General features: G+C 36.8%; 1 protein-coding gene across 7 annotated transcripts in view; it reads left to right on the top strand.

The window, feature by feature from the left end:
- The window catches only part of GTF2I (general transcription factor IIi), a 78,385-nt gene that overhangs the window by 25,115 nt on the left and 36,120 nt on the right, over positions 1-17,150 (top strand). For 6 of the 7 annotated variants that reach the window (XM_074890513.1, XM_074890511.1, XM_074890512.1 and 3 more), the window contains 8 exons: positions 1,110-1,244; positions 1,671-1,854; positions 2,040-2,068; positions 3,222-3,270; positions 3,964-4,007; positions 5,391-5,468; positions 12,315-12,374; positions 16,014-16,076. In XM_074890513.1, the coding sequence (XP_074746614.1) occupies positions 1,110-1,244; positions 1,671-1,854; positions 2,040-2,068; positions 3,222-3,270; positions 3,964-4,007; positions 5,391-5,468; positions 12,315-12,374; positions 16,014-16,076 (642 nt within the window). The remainder of the gene's footprint in view (positions 1-1,109; positions 1,245-1,670; positions 1,855-2,039; positions 2,069-3,221; positions 3,271-3,963; positions 4,008-5,390; positions 5,469-12,314; positions 12,375-16,013; positions 16,077-17,150) is intronic. The other variant, XM_074890516.1, reaches the window with a different exon arrangement.

Here is a 17,150-nt window from a genome sequence, read left to right as displayed (position 1 = left end):
GGGTTGGCTGGGAGGAGTGGATTGCTGCTCGGACTTCGGTCAGGGGGTGGTGAGCCATTGCATTGTGCACCACTTGTCTTTTCTGGGGTTTTATTTCTCTCTTTTTGTTATATTCTTTTTCATTACTATTATTATATTTTTATTGTTATTTTAGTTATTAAACTGTTCTTAACCCATGAGTTTTACTTTTTTTTCTGATTCTCCCAATCCTGCTGGGAGCTGGGAGGAGTGAGCGAGTGGCTGCGTGCTGCTCAGTGGCTGCCGTTAAACCACAACACAATGCAGAATATCTCTGGTGTTTTCCCCTATTTTTGCTGGGTAATTCTCAGCAAATCTCTGCAAGAACTGAACGATAAGAAAGGAAGGCTTCCACCTAAAACGATCACTTCCATTTGCTTTTTAATATTGAAAGCGGTGTTATTCCCTTGTGCCTTTTGCAATGACTTTTGCTCAGAGACTAGAACAAGGTGTAGGGTTGAAATCTTCTCTGGTCTGCATGATGATGGCTTGTTTGCAACTCCCATTCTGCAATAAGAGATCTTGTGTACTTAAAATGTCTTTGGAAAGATATAGGAGCTGTTGTGGCAAAAGTCAGATCCCTTCTATAGAAAGTTCAGCTGAGCACATACAGCATAAACAAAGCAGGATATAACATAACCGCTGCGTAAGCATGCATAGCACTAGGGAGCTATGGGACCCTGCACACGGGCATTTTACTTTTTCCCTGGTGACTGTCTTGGTCCTTCTTTTCTTAGCAGTTTTGCATTTTATTTCTCCTGTATCATCCTCTCCTGAGATTAAGAGTGTTTTCTACATCTTCATGCCAAAAAAAGCCTGCTTGGATGTGTCTCTTAATTCATCACTCCTATACCTCAGAGGGTGGTATTTGCAAAGGTTGTAAGGAGGATATAATAATTTTGGTGTAAATTTAAATTTACTCATTGCTCATGTACCCAGATAAGTGCATTTGCTTCTAAGGCAAATAGTTCTTATGATTTTCTGGCAGGAATCCTTCCCAAGTGTATATAGTCTAAACTGGAAGACTAGGTGCTGGGAGTTTTAATAACTTACTATTTTATTTTTGTCTTATTTTTATAAATAACTGCTAGGCGTTACAGAAGAGGAGAAGGCTTCAGAACTGCAGAAAACAAAGACTATGCCGTCTGTAAACAGACTGACAGTGGATATTGTGGAACTGGAAGCTCTCAGAAAATCTGTGGAGGACTTTTTCTGCTTTTGCTATGGTGGGTGCTTTAAAGTCTTCTAAACAGCTGTTCTGGATTTCTAAATTTTTATTCCAGTTGGGAGGAAAGTACTGTGTGATCTTAGCCTTCCAACCATACTGCGCTTAAGGTGGTAAGTTTAACTTTTAGTAGCCAGTTCTAAAAACATAGACATATATTGGATAGTTTTCTTCTTGATGTGTTTTGTGGGATGTGGTTTGAGGTTATTGCACAGCCCATTTAGTTTTCTTTCAAGAAAACCTCTGTATCTCAGTGCGTTCCAGTGCACGTTAATGCAAGCACTGCTTGGTTTCCTGTAGAGATTTGCATCTGCACCTTGCTTTCACTCCAGTCCTCTCCAAAGTAAAAAGATTCATGACAGACTCATCCTTTTGCTAACTTGAGCGTTCTTGACCTCAAAACAATCTTTTGGGTTTTTTTCCCTAGGTAAAGCTTTAGGAAAGTCAACAGTGGTACCTGTGCCGTATGAGAAGATTCAGAGGGACCAGTCTGCTGTGGTAGTGCAGGGCCTGCCTGAAGGACTTGCATTTAAACATCCAGCAAATTATGATGTTTCAACACTGAAATGGATTTTGGAAAACAAGTCAGGGATCTCATTTATCATCAAAAGGTTGTTCGCTCTCTGTTGGGCTGGTCTATCTACTTCAATTAAGTACAATTAATTGTAATTTTTAGTTAAATAGATTGCAGCATGTGTCTTTTAAACAGACACTTTTAAAGTGCTCTTTCTTTAATGTAGTAAGTAATGATGTCTTTGCTAAAGCTATGTGTTTTTCTTCCCATACTTCCACACAGGCCTTTCCTAGAGCCAAAGAAACACCTAGGTAAGTTGTTACTTATTCAGAAACAGATCAGAATTTTAGTTTAACTAGCAATATAGGTACAAGATTTGGTCATGTGGATAAAGTGGCAAACTGTGCAGAAATTCCTAGATTGTGAGTTGCCTTACTTATGGAACTATAACCTTTTCCTTTATGCGTTCTGCCAGGAGCAACTAATTAGAGATAAGATTTGTTCTATTGCATTTTTCATCCTTTTACTGACTTTACATTTAACGTGAATTGGTTAGTATCCCAGGGAAAGGGGAAGTGAGCTGATGAAGGACCACATTACATTTTTAGAAGATGCCAAGACTTTGCAGTGCTCTGTGTTCCAATACATAGCTGATTTTGGCATTTACATCTCATTAAAAAAATTGATTTAATCTTCTGAAGTGGCTAGGTGATCTAGTTCCTATGAAAGCCTCTATATATTAAAAAATCTGAGCTAGTGAGCTTTTTAAAACTCCACAAAGATTCACTTCTAGCTTAGAAGAAGTCCCTTCTCCTGTTTCTTTTATGGGATCATGTTGCTTTACTTGCAGAATTAGTGTATGTGAGGATTTATTTTATGAAGAGAAGGAAGCAATCTGCATAGGAATGTAGTCAAAACAGAAAAGTTTCACTTTCTCAGTGAGACAGCCAGAAGTTGATGCTAGATTAGTAAAACTAGAAATGTGTTGCCTGTGCCCAGTAAGAAGACTTAAGAGAGTGGGGAAATTACAGAGATTCTGGTGATATTTGTATTGAAAATGCAATGCAGGTTTTCAGTGTGGTAAATGACATTCTGAAAACATAATCTATTTGTGTCTAGCTGTAATTTAGTACTAAGCAGAATCTCTGTAAAACTGTTTTCTTTTACCAGACTTCAGGTGAATGGTTTGTTTAACTTTGTTTCCCAAGATTTTTACTTAACGTTATGGAAGAGAGCAATGAAAAGCATGGTGAAATGTACATTTGAAGCCGTTTTATATTGTTGTTGTTTTAGAGATTAATAGATCAGTTTGAGATCTTTCCCTCGTATCTGTGAATACAGAAAATAAAATATGCTTGTAAAATGTGAAAAGGTTTTTGCTTCATGAAACCAGTGTTACATTTTCAATTTGTATTTAAGGTAAATGGAGTACAGGAAATTCAAATATTGTCTTTTAACTTTCAGGAGCTCATATGACAGATCCTTCACATTCAATTCTACCTCCAGGTGGAAGGTGAATTTAAAATAATGTAGTTTTTTTTGTATCAACTCTGTATTTTCGTATAGTTTATTTTAACGTGCTTTTTCTGTCCAGCTGACCTTTGGATAATTTTACTTGCCTGGGATTATAAAAAGCATGAAGCTGAATTTTCTCATTCTTTCGATTATTCTTTGTGGGGAAACTGTTACAAATTAAACAGATGGCAAAGTTTCCCCTCGGTTTAATTAGCCCAATGAGTGTTCTTAATTCACAGTCTGTCAGTCAGGGATAAGTTTGTCGTGTTTTATAATACGGCAGAGATGGGGAACAGATGTAATGTTGCTTCCTTTCCTCTCCTCAATTAGAAAAACTAAAATAATTTTTTTGTTAGCAAATGAAGAGGTTATATCCGGAATAAATCAAAAATTGCTTAATGTGAAAACAGGGATCAGTTTTCTGTGCTTCTGAGTTTGCTTCTCATTAAATGGTAAACATGCTTTGAATATTGTGTATGTCCCAAAAATGTAGGGATAGGAGATTCCTGCAATTCCCTTGAGATAAATCAGATAAGTCAAGATGCAGGGTTTTTTACTTTTGTATTCCTAATTGGAAAAAAGTAGTGGGAGATTAATTTTTATTTGACAACCTATAAAGCTTGAGGAATTTTCCAGAAATGGGTATTTCTTTCTTATAATGTCAATATGCTTGATTTGTTTATTTTTGTAGCTGTCCTCCTATTCAAGTGAAAACGGAACCAAATGAGGATTCTGGTATGTTGAAGATTTTGCCCTTATTTGAAAAAAAAAATGGTCAGTTTCTGTTCAGAAGGCTAAATTTAAACAAAGATAGGAAGCTCCAAGAAAAAGCAGCAAAAAGCCATCATTTGTGAGAAGGAAAAACCTTAAAATTGTCCACTTCCACTTGCAGTTTTTATCAAGTATTGAACCTTAGCCAAATATTTCCATTTCTGGAAGGAGGAGATTTATAAAATTTTGTAGACAAAACTAACCTATTTACAAAGACAAATTATTTTAAAGTGGAGAAGAAAATCCTATTTATTTTTTTCTAATTCAAGATCACTTTGTCCCTAATGGGGAGAGAAAAACTTGGTTTATTTGTTAATATTACCAAAATATTGAAAATGACAGAATGTGCATTTCCTAGCTAAAATGGAAATAAATAATAAATAATAAAATGTGGTATTTAATGTTAAAAAAATGCCCAAGCATTCCTGAGCTCTGCTGTAGGTAGGACATGATCCTGCAAGGCACTGTGATCCCCAGCAGAGCAGTGCTTAAGTTTACACTTTGAGGTAAAGGCATGAATAATCCCATTGAGGCCAGTGAGACGACAGGTGTGCTTAGAGGTAAGCTGGTGACTTTCCCTTTTGTTGGGTTGAGCTACACTGCTCAGCATTTTGTATAAGAATTAGGTTTCTATATTTATTCCATTTTTTTGCTCCAGTTCTTTGTGCTTCACAACTTTAAACTTGAGGTTTGGGAACTCTTCATGGTTAACGTTTAGCTTAACGTACGCAAAGAGATTACTTGAGCTCTTTGTCGTGTCAGTCCCAGGCTCTTTCCAGTGCTGCTTTCTAGGCATTTTAAGTAATTCTTCTTTTGTCAGAATGTTTTGCAAACATTTTAGGGAATGCTGTGAAGGCTTATGGAGGGGATATTTCACTTAAAGGAAGCAAAGAGCAGTTGAGGACCTTTGGTGTTGCTCCATCAGCAGCACAGTTTGATGCAGACTGTATCTGAACTTGGCTGTACAGAGGAGTGAGCAGGAGGTCTAGAGGTACTTTCAGCACAAGGAGTGATAATTTTTTTTTTCACCTGTGCTAGTGGGCAAAAAGGAAGGAGACCATTTTTTTTTAATTCTTCAGATCTGAGATAACATTTGCAAGGATGCCTAGTTTGTAGGTAAGCATTTAATCCTGAATCCCTTCTGACAGTGACGAAACTGAAGCATAAGAAACCAGCAGGTCACTCTGTCACCGTTCTTTTAGCTCAACAATTCTTTAGTGTCTCAGCACCTGAAAATATTTTTTTTTTTTTGAGACCAGCAAGGATCTTGGTGGATGCTTTGTTTGGGCTTTTTAAGAATCTGGTTATTATTAGTTTCCATATTTGATTCTTCTGTTGCTTCTACAGGAATTTCTTTGGAAATGGCAACAGTAACAGTGAAGGAGGAATCAGATGATCCTGACTATTATCAATATAATATTCCAGGTAATGATACTAACTTTAATATGTGTTTATCTCATGAAAGGGTTGATTAAGTGTTGCTCTCTCTGTGCCTCTTTTTATTTGTTCTTGGTCATTAAATGTGCAGTTTCTTAGCTGTGTTAGGATACAACCTTTCCATGCTGACTATAAGTTATTCTGAAGAATACCAAAAGAGCTAAAGTACAACTTCAGCATACCTGTATGTGTGTGTTTGGGCAGAAGGAGGAATTCCAGGAGTCTTTTGAACTGCTTGTTGTGGTTTTTTTTTTTTGAGTGTCCACTGTGCAGACTAATTCCAGTGACCATAACAGCGATGCTCATGATCACTGCTTGAATCTTTTCTTCAGTTTAAAGTTCCAGTGGCTTTTATATCAATTTGTATCAATCACTTTTCTTATATGGAATGACCAATATGTGTCAAAATTGTATTGAAAGGTTTATTTATATAGACAAAGCGTAACAGCATTCATGAGGTCCATGACTCGGGCTCTGTGTATGTTTAAGGTATCTCTCAGTTGCTTTGCCTTATCTCTAAGTATCTGGTTAAAACTGCTTGTTAACCTCAGCTGGGAGTGGAAGAAAAGAAATCATTATTTCTGTAGGTTGAAATGAACAGTAATTAAGAACCCATGATTATAAATGGCATGTAAAATAACTAGAACCCTAAATTTGTTATTTCAGCCTGTTTGCATTTGTCATTAGGTTAATTAAGCAATACAAAGGAACACAGGCAAGCTGCCACGCATCTCTGAAGGATAGCTGCATGATCAACAATGAAGTATAAAACAGCACATCCTTTGGTTTTGTAATATTAGATATTATTGATATAACGTTTTTGTGCATGTTTAGACACAAAGATTCTTGAGATTATTTTCTAATGTGCTTTAATAACTAACTACAGGACTGTAGAATCAACGTTCTTGTACTACTGGCACATCTCAAGTAGTGTATGAGCACTGCTCAGAGATATCTTAAGCATACAGCATAGCAAAATGTCACCGCTCAAGTTCAGAATTGGAAAGGTGTTAGGATTAGTTTTTTCTTCATATTTTTACATCGCCTAGCCTCAGGGGACAGGGGGGTTTACAGACATGATACGATGTAGTAAAAATAGATATTTTCTTGAAGACAACCTAATAATTTCTTCCAAAGCCAAGTCCTGTCATCTTTTTGCTTTTCAGCCCCTTGTGGTTTTGCATAAAAACAGTGTCAGAATTTGGCCAATAGCCCAAAGTATAATGCAATGCCATTTGAAGAGAGTCTGTATTGAAATCGCTTCCTCGCAAGATAGTAACCCATTGTACTACAGCATGTTTGTCTGAGCTAAAAAATCCCATTTATACAATATTCTTCCATAGTGAAATCTAAGCAATGTGGATTTGGGTGGCAGAGGGGAATTTCTGTTGTCTTTTACAGAACTCTAAATTTAAGTCTTCTGATGGGTGAAGAGCAATATGTATCTCTTGCAGATAAAATGGTGCTGATTAATAACTCCTCCTTTCACCCCTCCCAGTTGTAGTCCTCCAAACTTGCATTTAAAATGAGATAAAACTGGGTATGTTGGTAGAAGTGATGAGGTGCTGTGAGCTAAAAGATGTTGCTGTGTGAAATCATGTTGCTTTCCCTGGAGCCAAGCAGCTTCCCCTTCATTTCTTAGAGTTGCTACCGCCCATGTTTAAGGCAAAGGTTGTACAAAGTGCAGAGAGGTATGAATTTGAGGCATATCGGGGTTTGTGTGTGCATGATGGTGCTGTGCAGAGAAGTGAACCTTAGAAAAGTACAGTTATCCTGAGGTGTGTTCCTGAGGAACGACGTGAGTCTGCCCAAGCGTTGCCTTTGTAGATCTGTGCTACAAAATAAAATGGCCAGGGTCATCGTACTTGCTAAAAATACCCCACAGCAAAAGTCGGGCTTATCGATTTATGAGAAGAAACAACTTCACTGTTAGAGAACAGGGCTTCCTGAAGAAAAAATTCTACTGGTGAAATTTCATGGTTATTGTTTTTCTCTGAGTGTTTGCTTCCTCTCACAAATCTGTAATGCTGACCAAAGTGCTGTGTGCGAAATTTTCCCATTAATCAAATGGGGAAAATTATACCTGTAGGTGGACGTTCTTTTCATCTCTTATTATCTCTTAGTAGGTTGCAGCGTTTGGATGTTGCCATGAGTTAATACTGAATTACTAAATTTAGAAATGTTTTAGCAGTATGCAGTAAGACGACTGAGAAATAGGGACTTTAGCCATCAAAAACTTCACGTGGGTGTTTTGACAGAGTATTAGGGGCAACTTTTGGTCCGTGAGCACTAGCAGTATGGCAGTGAGCTTTTTTTCCCAGTATCCTGGACAAATGTGAAGGTCACTGCAGTGTTAAATGCTTTGGGTAACACCAAAGACAATCTGTTCTGGGAAAAAGGTCCAAATTTTGACTGTTGGTTACATGAGGAAAAGGGCTGGGCAGAGTTCTGTGTGACTAAGTAATGCATACTGAAGCATTCCAGCCATCATAGTTAATATTCCTGCATATACCTTACCTATAAGTACCAGTTATTATGGCTCTTATGAAAAGAAACATTAGTTAAAATGCTGTTTCTTAGTTTAGTGGTTGATTTGTGGTTTGTACTCTTAGATTAAGCGTATTACTATACTGTGGGAATAGATCTGCTTCTATGGCTGCTGCAGAGAGACTTGCGTTCATTTCTGCCAGAGCTCCAGACCAGCTGGGTGCGTGCAGGGCCTGATCTTAAAGCCAAGTAGCAGCACGTGAGTTCTGTACTGTGCTAATGCAAACGCATCTTTGTGCTTGGAAGTCCTCCTAGCTTCTACACCAGCTTCCTTGCAGTCAGGAGACTGCTCAGCTGATGCATCAATGTACTGGACAGTGGCAGATATGCATCTTGGCTTCTTACTAGAAAGCTGTCCACAAGACCCAGGCTATCTTGAAGGCTTTTAATGGAAGAAATTAGGTCAAAATATCAGTGCCAGAATGAGGACAGTTCTGAATCAATTAACAGAATAGAATTAAAAGCTATACTTTTTTTTTTTAAATTTACAAAGAAGCAAGAATACGTTAACAAAATTTCTTGGGGATATGTACCACCTTCAATCCTCTTCATCAGCACAGAGTAAAGCAAGGCTTTTTGGAGCCATAGCCCATGCAGAACTCAGTAATTTGCTGACTAAGGACCAAACATTTCCTGAAAGAGGTGTGTTATCCTGTGAATTTTGTGGATACAAGTCTCCAGTTACCACTGACACCTTGAAGTTAAAACCAAGAGAACTGGAAGGAGAAGGAAGAGGCTATATATGTGTCCTGTGAATTGGCTGGTTCAGTTTATAAACCACTGTCTAATGAACTGACTGGTTCAACTGACAAACCACTTAGAAGTGAGTAAAAACTGACTAACATCTATTCTCTTTAAAACACCACGTGGTTGAACAGTGCTATCAGTTTTGGAATTTCTGGAGATGTTAGTGAGACAGTTAAAATATAGGACATTCATCCAAAATTATTAACTTTTTTTTTTTCTGCTGGAAAAAAAGCCCAAAATGGGAATGTGAACTGTGCTTTTAGTCTCACTCTGGAACACTGAAAGTCATTAATGTCTTTTAGTATGTCTCTGACAACAAAGTTTTTCTCCTTTGAAGATCTCCCAAAATGCTAGAAGTGATGTCCATTTTTATGGGGCTACAATTGTAAAGCTAGGCTGGCATACTCTAACTTCCATAATGTAAGACTCGGCCTGTAGATGCTATCTTAAACCACGAAATTTCACAGAGTAACTTGAGAAAACAAGAAAGCACAATGTTGTGCTTCCTAAAGGCATTCTGATATTACCCTGGTAATTACATATTGTTCACGTTGCTACCATCTGTGTAGTGAAAAAAAGACCAGAAAGGTGAGCATCACTGGCGATGCTAATCCATGGGATGATAAATCCATTCCTTCTGCCAAGTGGCACAGGTCTGGCTGTGTAGTATTAGCACATGATCCATTAGAAAGTGAAGCTGAGAGATTTGAACTCTAAGTAAATGGATTGTTGGTGGGTAAGCAGAAGGAATAGCTGTGACTTTCAAGGGAATAACATCTACTCTTTTTAAAGGAATTGTTAGAATGTGAAAAATCACATATTTGTAACAGGCATTTCAGAAGTTTATGATTTAAGGCAATAGCTGTCTTTTACAAAGGTTTCACTTCTATGCAGAATCCCAGCCCAAGTACGTGATTTAGGTGCAGTGGTCTGTTAGGTATTTATCTGCTCATGAAAGACCAAGTTTTAGTCTGAGCGTTACAGAATTTCTAAGTGTCTGTGTTGCGTAGCGGAGTTGGTGACTCCCAGACAACCATACTGCAAGATCTTACTTCTAATGTGTCCTGTGGTTTTAGTAACTAAATCTCCCACCTTTGTGTCCATCCTTCCTCCTGCGTCCTACCAGCTGCAGTGGAATTAAGTTCTCTCTCGAGTTTTCTTTTTTTTCCTTTTTTGATTTCCTCATACTTTTATTCCTAAATAGAACTTCTTCTGATCTGGTGACCACTGTACTTGGTGTTTGCTTTTCTTAGTTATGTGATGTGTGTGTATCTGCCTGTTACGTGCATGAACACAGTAAAATGGAAATGTATCTGCTTTTGTTAAGATCTTCTGGTGGCAGAACTTTCAGAATTCTTTTAAATTTAATTTTTTAGTCTTTACTGAATTAAGCTAGCAGAATACATTGTTTTACACTTTTTACTTTCTGAAACAATTTTTTTCATAGTTTTTTTCCTCTGTTAAAGCTTTATAATATGAAAAAAAAAAGCTTCAAGTTTCACAAAATAATCTGTGTGGGTCACTTCTTAAAAATCTGATGGATTTATTACATGTACTGTGGTTTTTATTGACATTAGAGATGAAAGGATTGAATTCTCTCTGCTTAATCCCAAGGGCTGTAAGCCTAGTAAGCATATCTCTTTACCTAGAGAAATCTTTCTTCGAGTTTGAATGTGTCAGACTCCTCTATTTTTTCCTTTTTTTATTTGTGTCACAGCATGTATTTGGCATGAAGATAATGCAATATAGAGACAACTGCAGAATATGTAGGTAAAACCTGTCAGGCTTTCTGAATCAAGGAATAAACACAAAAACATGTGTTATCCTTATAATAGGATATTTGCTTATAATGGGATGCATGCTTCTGTGTTGTGAATTATAATAATTACATGTTCAGAAGAGTTCTTGGGAAATGACATACCCATCTGGCTGCATACACTGAATAAGCTTATTTAAATAAAAGCAAGTTTAGTCCACGAAGATGTTTTCCAGAACACCCAGGGAGGCTGTGCTCTATTCCCACTTGCCCATAGTGGTTACAAATCACACTATTCAGGTGAGAATGTCTTCTCATATGGCCTAGAGCACCACCACCAGTGTCACTGACTTCTGACTTGCTCCTTTTCCTCCCCCAGCTTTTTCCTGTCTTTGTTTTATGGTCTCAGCTGTGCCAGTACCACTCTTTCCGGAGCCGTGTTTTGAACCAAATCAGGGAGCCTCTCTGAGTTAAACAGACAAATATTGAAAAAACCCGAAAACACACACACAGAGCACAGAAAAAGTGGGAGGAGCAGATTAAAGTGGCACTTACTGAAATAAGTGCATGTAAAACAAAGAACCTTGTATAGATTCCTCACTTTAAATCCTGTTGATTTAAAATCCCTTTGAAAGTCTGAGCAATCAAATTAGGCAGAATGATCTCAGATTATCATTATTGTAATGATCATTATTTTCTTTAATCCCTAAACATTAATCTTCTTGAATAACTCATAGTATTAGATACTGTATATATACTTTCAGTTGACTGAATTACTTAAGAAGTCTGATCGTGACAACGGTCTTTTCTGTATTTTCTTGCTTACTGTGCATATTAAATAGTTTAAAATACTTCACTTATTAGTTAACAATAGGGTTTCTGTTGTGAAACTTAATATTCATTGCCGATACACTTACAAAGCTACCTCTAAACATCCATAATCTCTGGGGAGCTATATGATCTGTAGATTCCCTTTGCAAATGAACACAGAAATTACTTGATTTACACAGAGCAATTAGTCCAAATCCTTCAGCTCCAGTTAGTCCTAGCATGGCATTCCTGTATGCCACGCATAGGCTAGTTTTATATACCTGTGCTATTTCTGTGGTATAAGTGATCTCGTGCTCAGTGTGAAGCCATTTGTGCTGGAAGCAGTTCACTCTTTTTCCTTTCTCCTCCAGTGTAACTGCAGGAGTGCCAAAGCATTAAGCAGTAGGATTTTAGGGGTGTTAATTTAATCTTTTAAGTGTCGTTTGTGTACTGCTTTCTGCAACAGACTTTTTAAAGCAGTCCCTATTTAGTCATCAAAAGAGCTGTTGTGATGAAAAGCAAACAGCCTTGAAATGTCGCAAATGGTTTTAATCTCTCTGAATTTGACTATTTAATGTAGGTAGAAATTTTAAAGTCAAAAAGGACTCCCCAGGAATACAAATTTTAACAAACAGGAAGAAGCTTTAGCTGATTAAAAATTCATTGAAAAAAGGCAGGAACCGTCAACATTTCATGTTTTAAAATTAGTTTATTAACACCAAAAAAATTGAAAACCTGCTATTCTGCATGAGTCTGACTGTTCAGTAGTCCACACCCTTGCCGTTAGCCTTTCAACAGTTTTATTCTGTTGAACTGGATGAGTACATGGTCTTTCCTATGTTCAACATTACAGAAAGCATGAAATGAGCATATGATATATGAAGTTAAGAGTTAATTGGCAAATTCCTCTATGGACTAGGAAAAATGTGTTTGTTGTGAGACGCAATTTAGAAGCTGTTCTCTTTGTTCCCAAGCAGGCCCTTCTGAAACATCAGAGATGGACGAAAAAATTGCTCTTGCAAAAAGTTACACAGGTAAATCTTTCAGTTGTATTTTTCTCACAGCTGTTTTAGAAATTGAATGTGTGAGTTTTACTTTTCAAGGTTCTGCTTACTTCATTTGAGGTAAGGGTTAGGATATTGGAACTTCAAAAATGAAGATTTCAGTTCCCTTAATTTTCAGGTCTCCAAGCAGGGAGACATATAGAAGGGAATCTCATTTCTTTCTTTTCTAAATTCAAAAAGGAGCATCATATTGAGCACTAAAGCACTAGTAATTTGTGCAAGTCATAATGTTTTGCATGAAATTCAGTCTGTTTCATAATTGGTTATGAAGTTTAATAAACTTTTGCTTACGTGTTATGAGTACGACTTGATCATTTCTTTCAGCTGTGTGTGAGGTGAATGGCTATATACAGAATAAAGTATATGGAAAGTCTGTGTTCAGTGGAAGGAGTTCCTTACTGTATATGAACAATGTCTGAAATAAGTTTACTCCAAAATTGTACATTTTTTTCAGCTTCTTACAATCTGTATTAAAAATACTGGTTTGTCCATTTGCAAATAGTAGAAGATACTAATCTATATTTCAACCCTTGAATTTCGTTATAATGTCAGAGTGCTCCTGCTGTCATGAATTCAAGATTCAGAAATTGAGCCTTCTGTATGTTGTTCATGTGAACATCATAGTTCTGGATTTTTCATTTACAAAAGTCCTTGCTTTGAATAGTCAATGTTAAAAGTTCCTTTCATCTTTTTATTATGGAATGTTTTTTACTTTATATTTGTCTAAAGGAAGCCACCAGGGTTCCGATTGCAGTGAAGGAACAGATGTGGAAATACCGGTAGAAGGTTAGAGATATGAAATGTTTTTCATGAGAATAATTTAACGTCATTGGATATTTTTTTACAGAAATATTTGAAAAGGTGGCACCTTAATTAAGCTGTACATCTTCTCCAACCATTCTCTTTCCACATTTCCACAAGGTTGGCTTTTGGGTTTTTTGTTTTGTTCTGCTTTTAATCTCCCAAATCATGCCACTCTGTGGCTTACTGTAAGTTGTGATGGGAGTCATTCTTTTAATCATAAATTGCATTTGTAAGGTGCTTGTCACCCAACATTTAATGCTTTGACATGGTGTTAGAAGTACATCGTTCTGCAGCTAGCTTCATTCTAAGCACCTGACTCTCAAACCTGAGTCGTGAGTATTTTTTGGATGTTAAGGCCAAGTTATGCTAACAGCAATACTCATTCTTGCAGATCCCATTAGTTTTGCTTTGAAGGTAAATATGACCACAGTTAAAGGGTACCATTACATGAAATCTAAAAGCCCTTCTCTTGATAAAGGAGAATAAAGTTCTTTGCTCTTGCTGACTGCACTATTAACTGTACATATTTGAAAAGCAACAATCTAGGTACTTTGTTTTCCTAAGCATAATGCCATGAACTTTATGCCTGACCGTGAAGAGAGCCTGAGGAAAGGGAAGTGTGATATGAAATGACCGACACTCTGACTTTGCTTTGGTTTTGACTATGTAGAATTTTATAGTTACAGATGCTGAGTGCGGCCCTTTGTGTCAGAATATGGTTTTGTTACACACCCTTTTCTCAAATCTGTTCTCCTTTACAAGTTTCTATAAGAGATATGCTGAAAGTTGCACCTTGGTTTTGCTGAATAGAATAAACCTGTTGTGCATGAAGGTCAATATTTATGAAAAGGCCTATAGCTGGTGATTAAAAATTGCAGGTAACAGTCTAACTTAAATTTTATTTGCTGTTTAAATAGGCATACAGCATAGCAGTCTCATTTAGATTCTGTAAAATGATCCTCTCAAAAATGAGTAAGAAGGGGAAATCGATGACAATGTTTGGGTTTTATGAAGTCTTTGGTGTATATCCTTCTAACCATTATTAAAGAAATACATATAATAGGCATTTAAAGTTCTTCCAAAACCTTGTCTGAAAGCTACAGCCTGTGATGCAGATTTGCAGAAATGATTGTTTTCTGCAAAGAAAAACATGAGTGTTGCACGAACATATCTTTTGGTGTATATCACTGGGGGTTTTCACTGTTTTTCCCTCCAGTAGCCTTGACATGATGGTGAATAAAGTGGCAAAATTAACATGTGTCTGGAATCCCCCAGATTAACTGTAGCTGATGAAGGTGTCTAAGGTCTTAGTGAGATTGGATGAGTGAGGAGCATGGTGTGACTGAAATTCAACAATCAGAAAGTTAAGGTTATGTGCGTCAAAAGAAATTGCTTTGAACTGAATTAAATCACATTTGAGCAACTGGCGACAGTGCCAGTGAATGACAACATTTAGAACTGTGAAGAAGGCTGCTGCTTAGGAGCTGTGTGAATTTACCTCAGATCAAATGTTAAAAAGCCCTTTACTTCAGTGTTTAAGCCAGTTGGTGTAATATGACTTAAGAAGAAATGTCCCATCAGGGAGTTTTCTTTCAGACCTTTGTTACCATCTGCTTTGGTATTTTTGCATGTTTCTCTAAATTATGACTATTTCTTAGAGGTTGGTACTCGACTAGATGGACCATTTGCTAGTATTTGTGGCTGTTCTTAAATTCAAAAATTGTATTTCTTTTTTTTAACTTTTCTGATGCTCTTAAAGTTTTAAGTGATCAGTTGACGTGACAGTTATTTTTATGACTGTACTTCATGTTCACGTCTATTAAAAGACCGTTACCTCCTAATTCTTTCCTTTTGTGGTGATTTGCATTTGCTAGTTATCTACCCAGCACTTACTCTGAATTAGATCAAAACATCATACTATGTTTTCAATGAACTAGATGATATCTTTGACATAGTTCGAATATACTCCCATTAAGGTGTCTCAGTAGGTACTGCCGGATCTCTACTGTGCACGACATCAAGTGGAGAGCCTTTGAAACTGAGATTCCTTCAGACTCACTCCCAAAGTGATGTCATGCTTGCAGCTTACAGAGATCTGGAAGAAGATACTCTTCAGAGTGCAGAAGCACAGTGTTACTCTGCCAGAATAATTAAAATATAGTCTTTCATACGCTGCTCTTAGTTTTGAAATAGTTTCCAATATAATTAGCTTCACTTTTTTAAACTTGTCTGCAGTTAAATGCAAATTGCTCTTTCTCCCACTGAGTATTGATAGGCCTAATCCTATTTATTATGTTGGTGCAGACCACCCCAATGAAAGCGTTGTGATTCTGAATTTCCCTCTCATTTTTCACTGTTGACCTTGGAGCCTGTTCTGGAAATCATTATAGTGCAATAACTTTGAGTCTGTATAAATGGTAAAGAAATATATCATCTGTAGGGGCACACAGCCTTTGTTTATATTTTCAGTAATCCTTGATAACAAAGGGGAAAATATTTATGATTGTATTAATCCTATTAAGCCAAGAATAAGGAATTTCCTACTGTCATTAACACCAACTCTGCACTGCTTCACATGCAGTTTGGCAAGTATAATCCCCACCTCTTTACCCTTGTCTATAGAGTTGCTTAAAAGCTTACGGTAAAATATCTTTGGTTCTGTTTTGGTTGCACACTGTGCAAAACATTTCACTGAGCCAGGGGGCTTCTTTGACAAGTGTTAGTTTAAATACAAAATCATGGAGTGTTTAGTTAAAAATCTTTTCTGTGTCTATCATTCAGCAGTCTTGTTTTTCACCCCTTCAGATTCCTCTCAGCATGCCCCTTCAGAAACAAGTGAGGATCCTGAGGTTGAGGTCACCATCGAAGGTTTGTTGCCCAGTTCATTGATTTCAGTCTGTTGGGCATTTTTATGACCAAAAAATATTTACAATACCTGCATTACTTGGCACTGAATGAATGGGATTATGTGCTAGTGTTGACTGCAGTTTGGATTGTACACTATTTGGTAAACATATCTAGTCTACAAGTTTGATAAAACCACAATATACTGGAGCATATTGGACTTACGGGACCGGTTGTGAAATGATGCGTGACAGAGATTTGCATCTTTCACATATTTTTCAAGCATTGGTAATGAAGAATAGTCATTATTTAACAGCCATTAATTTAGATTTTAAAAAGATTTTACAACATTCATTCTGAAGAACAGGTTGTTTTACAAGTATAGTGTAGTTAGATAAGATATCTAGTTAATGCTAGCTTCTGGGAAGAATTGTACCATAACAGAAATGTTACAGGTGGTATAAGTGAAGTTTCAATTTATTTGTCTAATATCGACAAGTATGAGATAAAAACCTTTATATTTACCACCTTACTTTCTCATCTAAATGGCACTAAAGCCACTAACCAGTATCCATGTTGTTTGCATGCTAGGATGTTGGTTGTATTGCTTGTATTTGTGAATTACATGTCCTGTGGCTGCTTTAAAACACTTGAGATTTGCTTTTGCAATGCTTGCTTCTTGAATGAGTAAAATTAAGACCACCAAATTAGCAATTTAGAAAATAGGCAATGCGTTTTAGGACAAAGTTGACACTTCTGGCATTATTTTCACCTTTTTATAATTCAGCAGTAAAAATAATTCTTACATTACCTCAACAGAAAAGATAATAAGAGAATAGTCATTAAGCTCTGTGTATATCTAAAGGCCTTTGCCCCAAAAGTAAAAATGCTCTGGAAAGGTTTTCTCTAACAGAATATAATACAACTGCATAGATGCAAGAGATGTCAATATGTAATACTATTTTTCCTAAGTAAACCTTTGGTGACCTGGGCAGATGCTGTTCTGTGAGTGAAATTAACTTTAATTTTCTTTGTCTGCTTTAGTGCTTTAGCCATTTCTTTTCTCTAAGGTTGCAGGTATTGGTAATTGTACAGTCT

This window comes from Strix uralensis, chromosome 20, assembly GCF_047716275.1.
Source record: "Strix uralensis isolate ZFMK-TIS-50842 chromosome 20, bStrUra1, whole genome shotgun sequence".
Lineage (NCBI taxonomy): Eukaryota > Metazoa > Chordata > Aves > Strigiformes > Strigidae > Strix > Strix uralensis.
The sequence above is the reverse complement of the archived record's forward strand: the minus strand, read 5'-3'. Positions and strand labels throughout refer to the sequence as shown.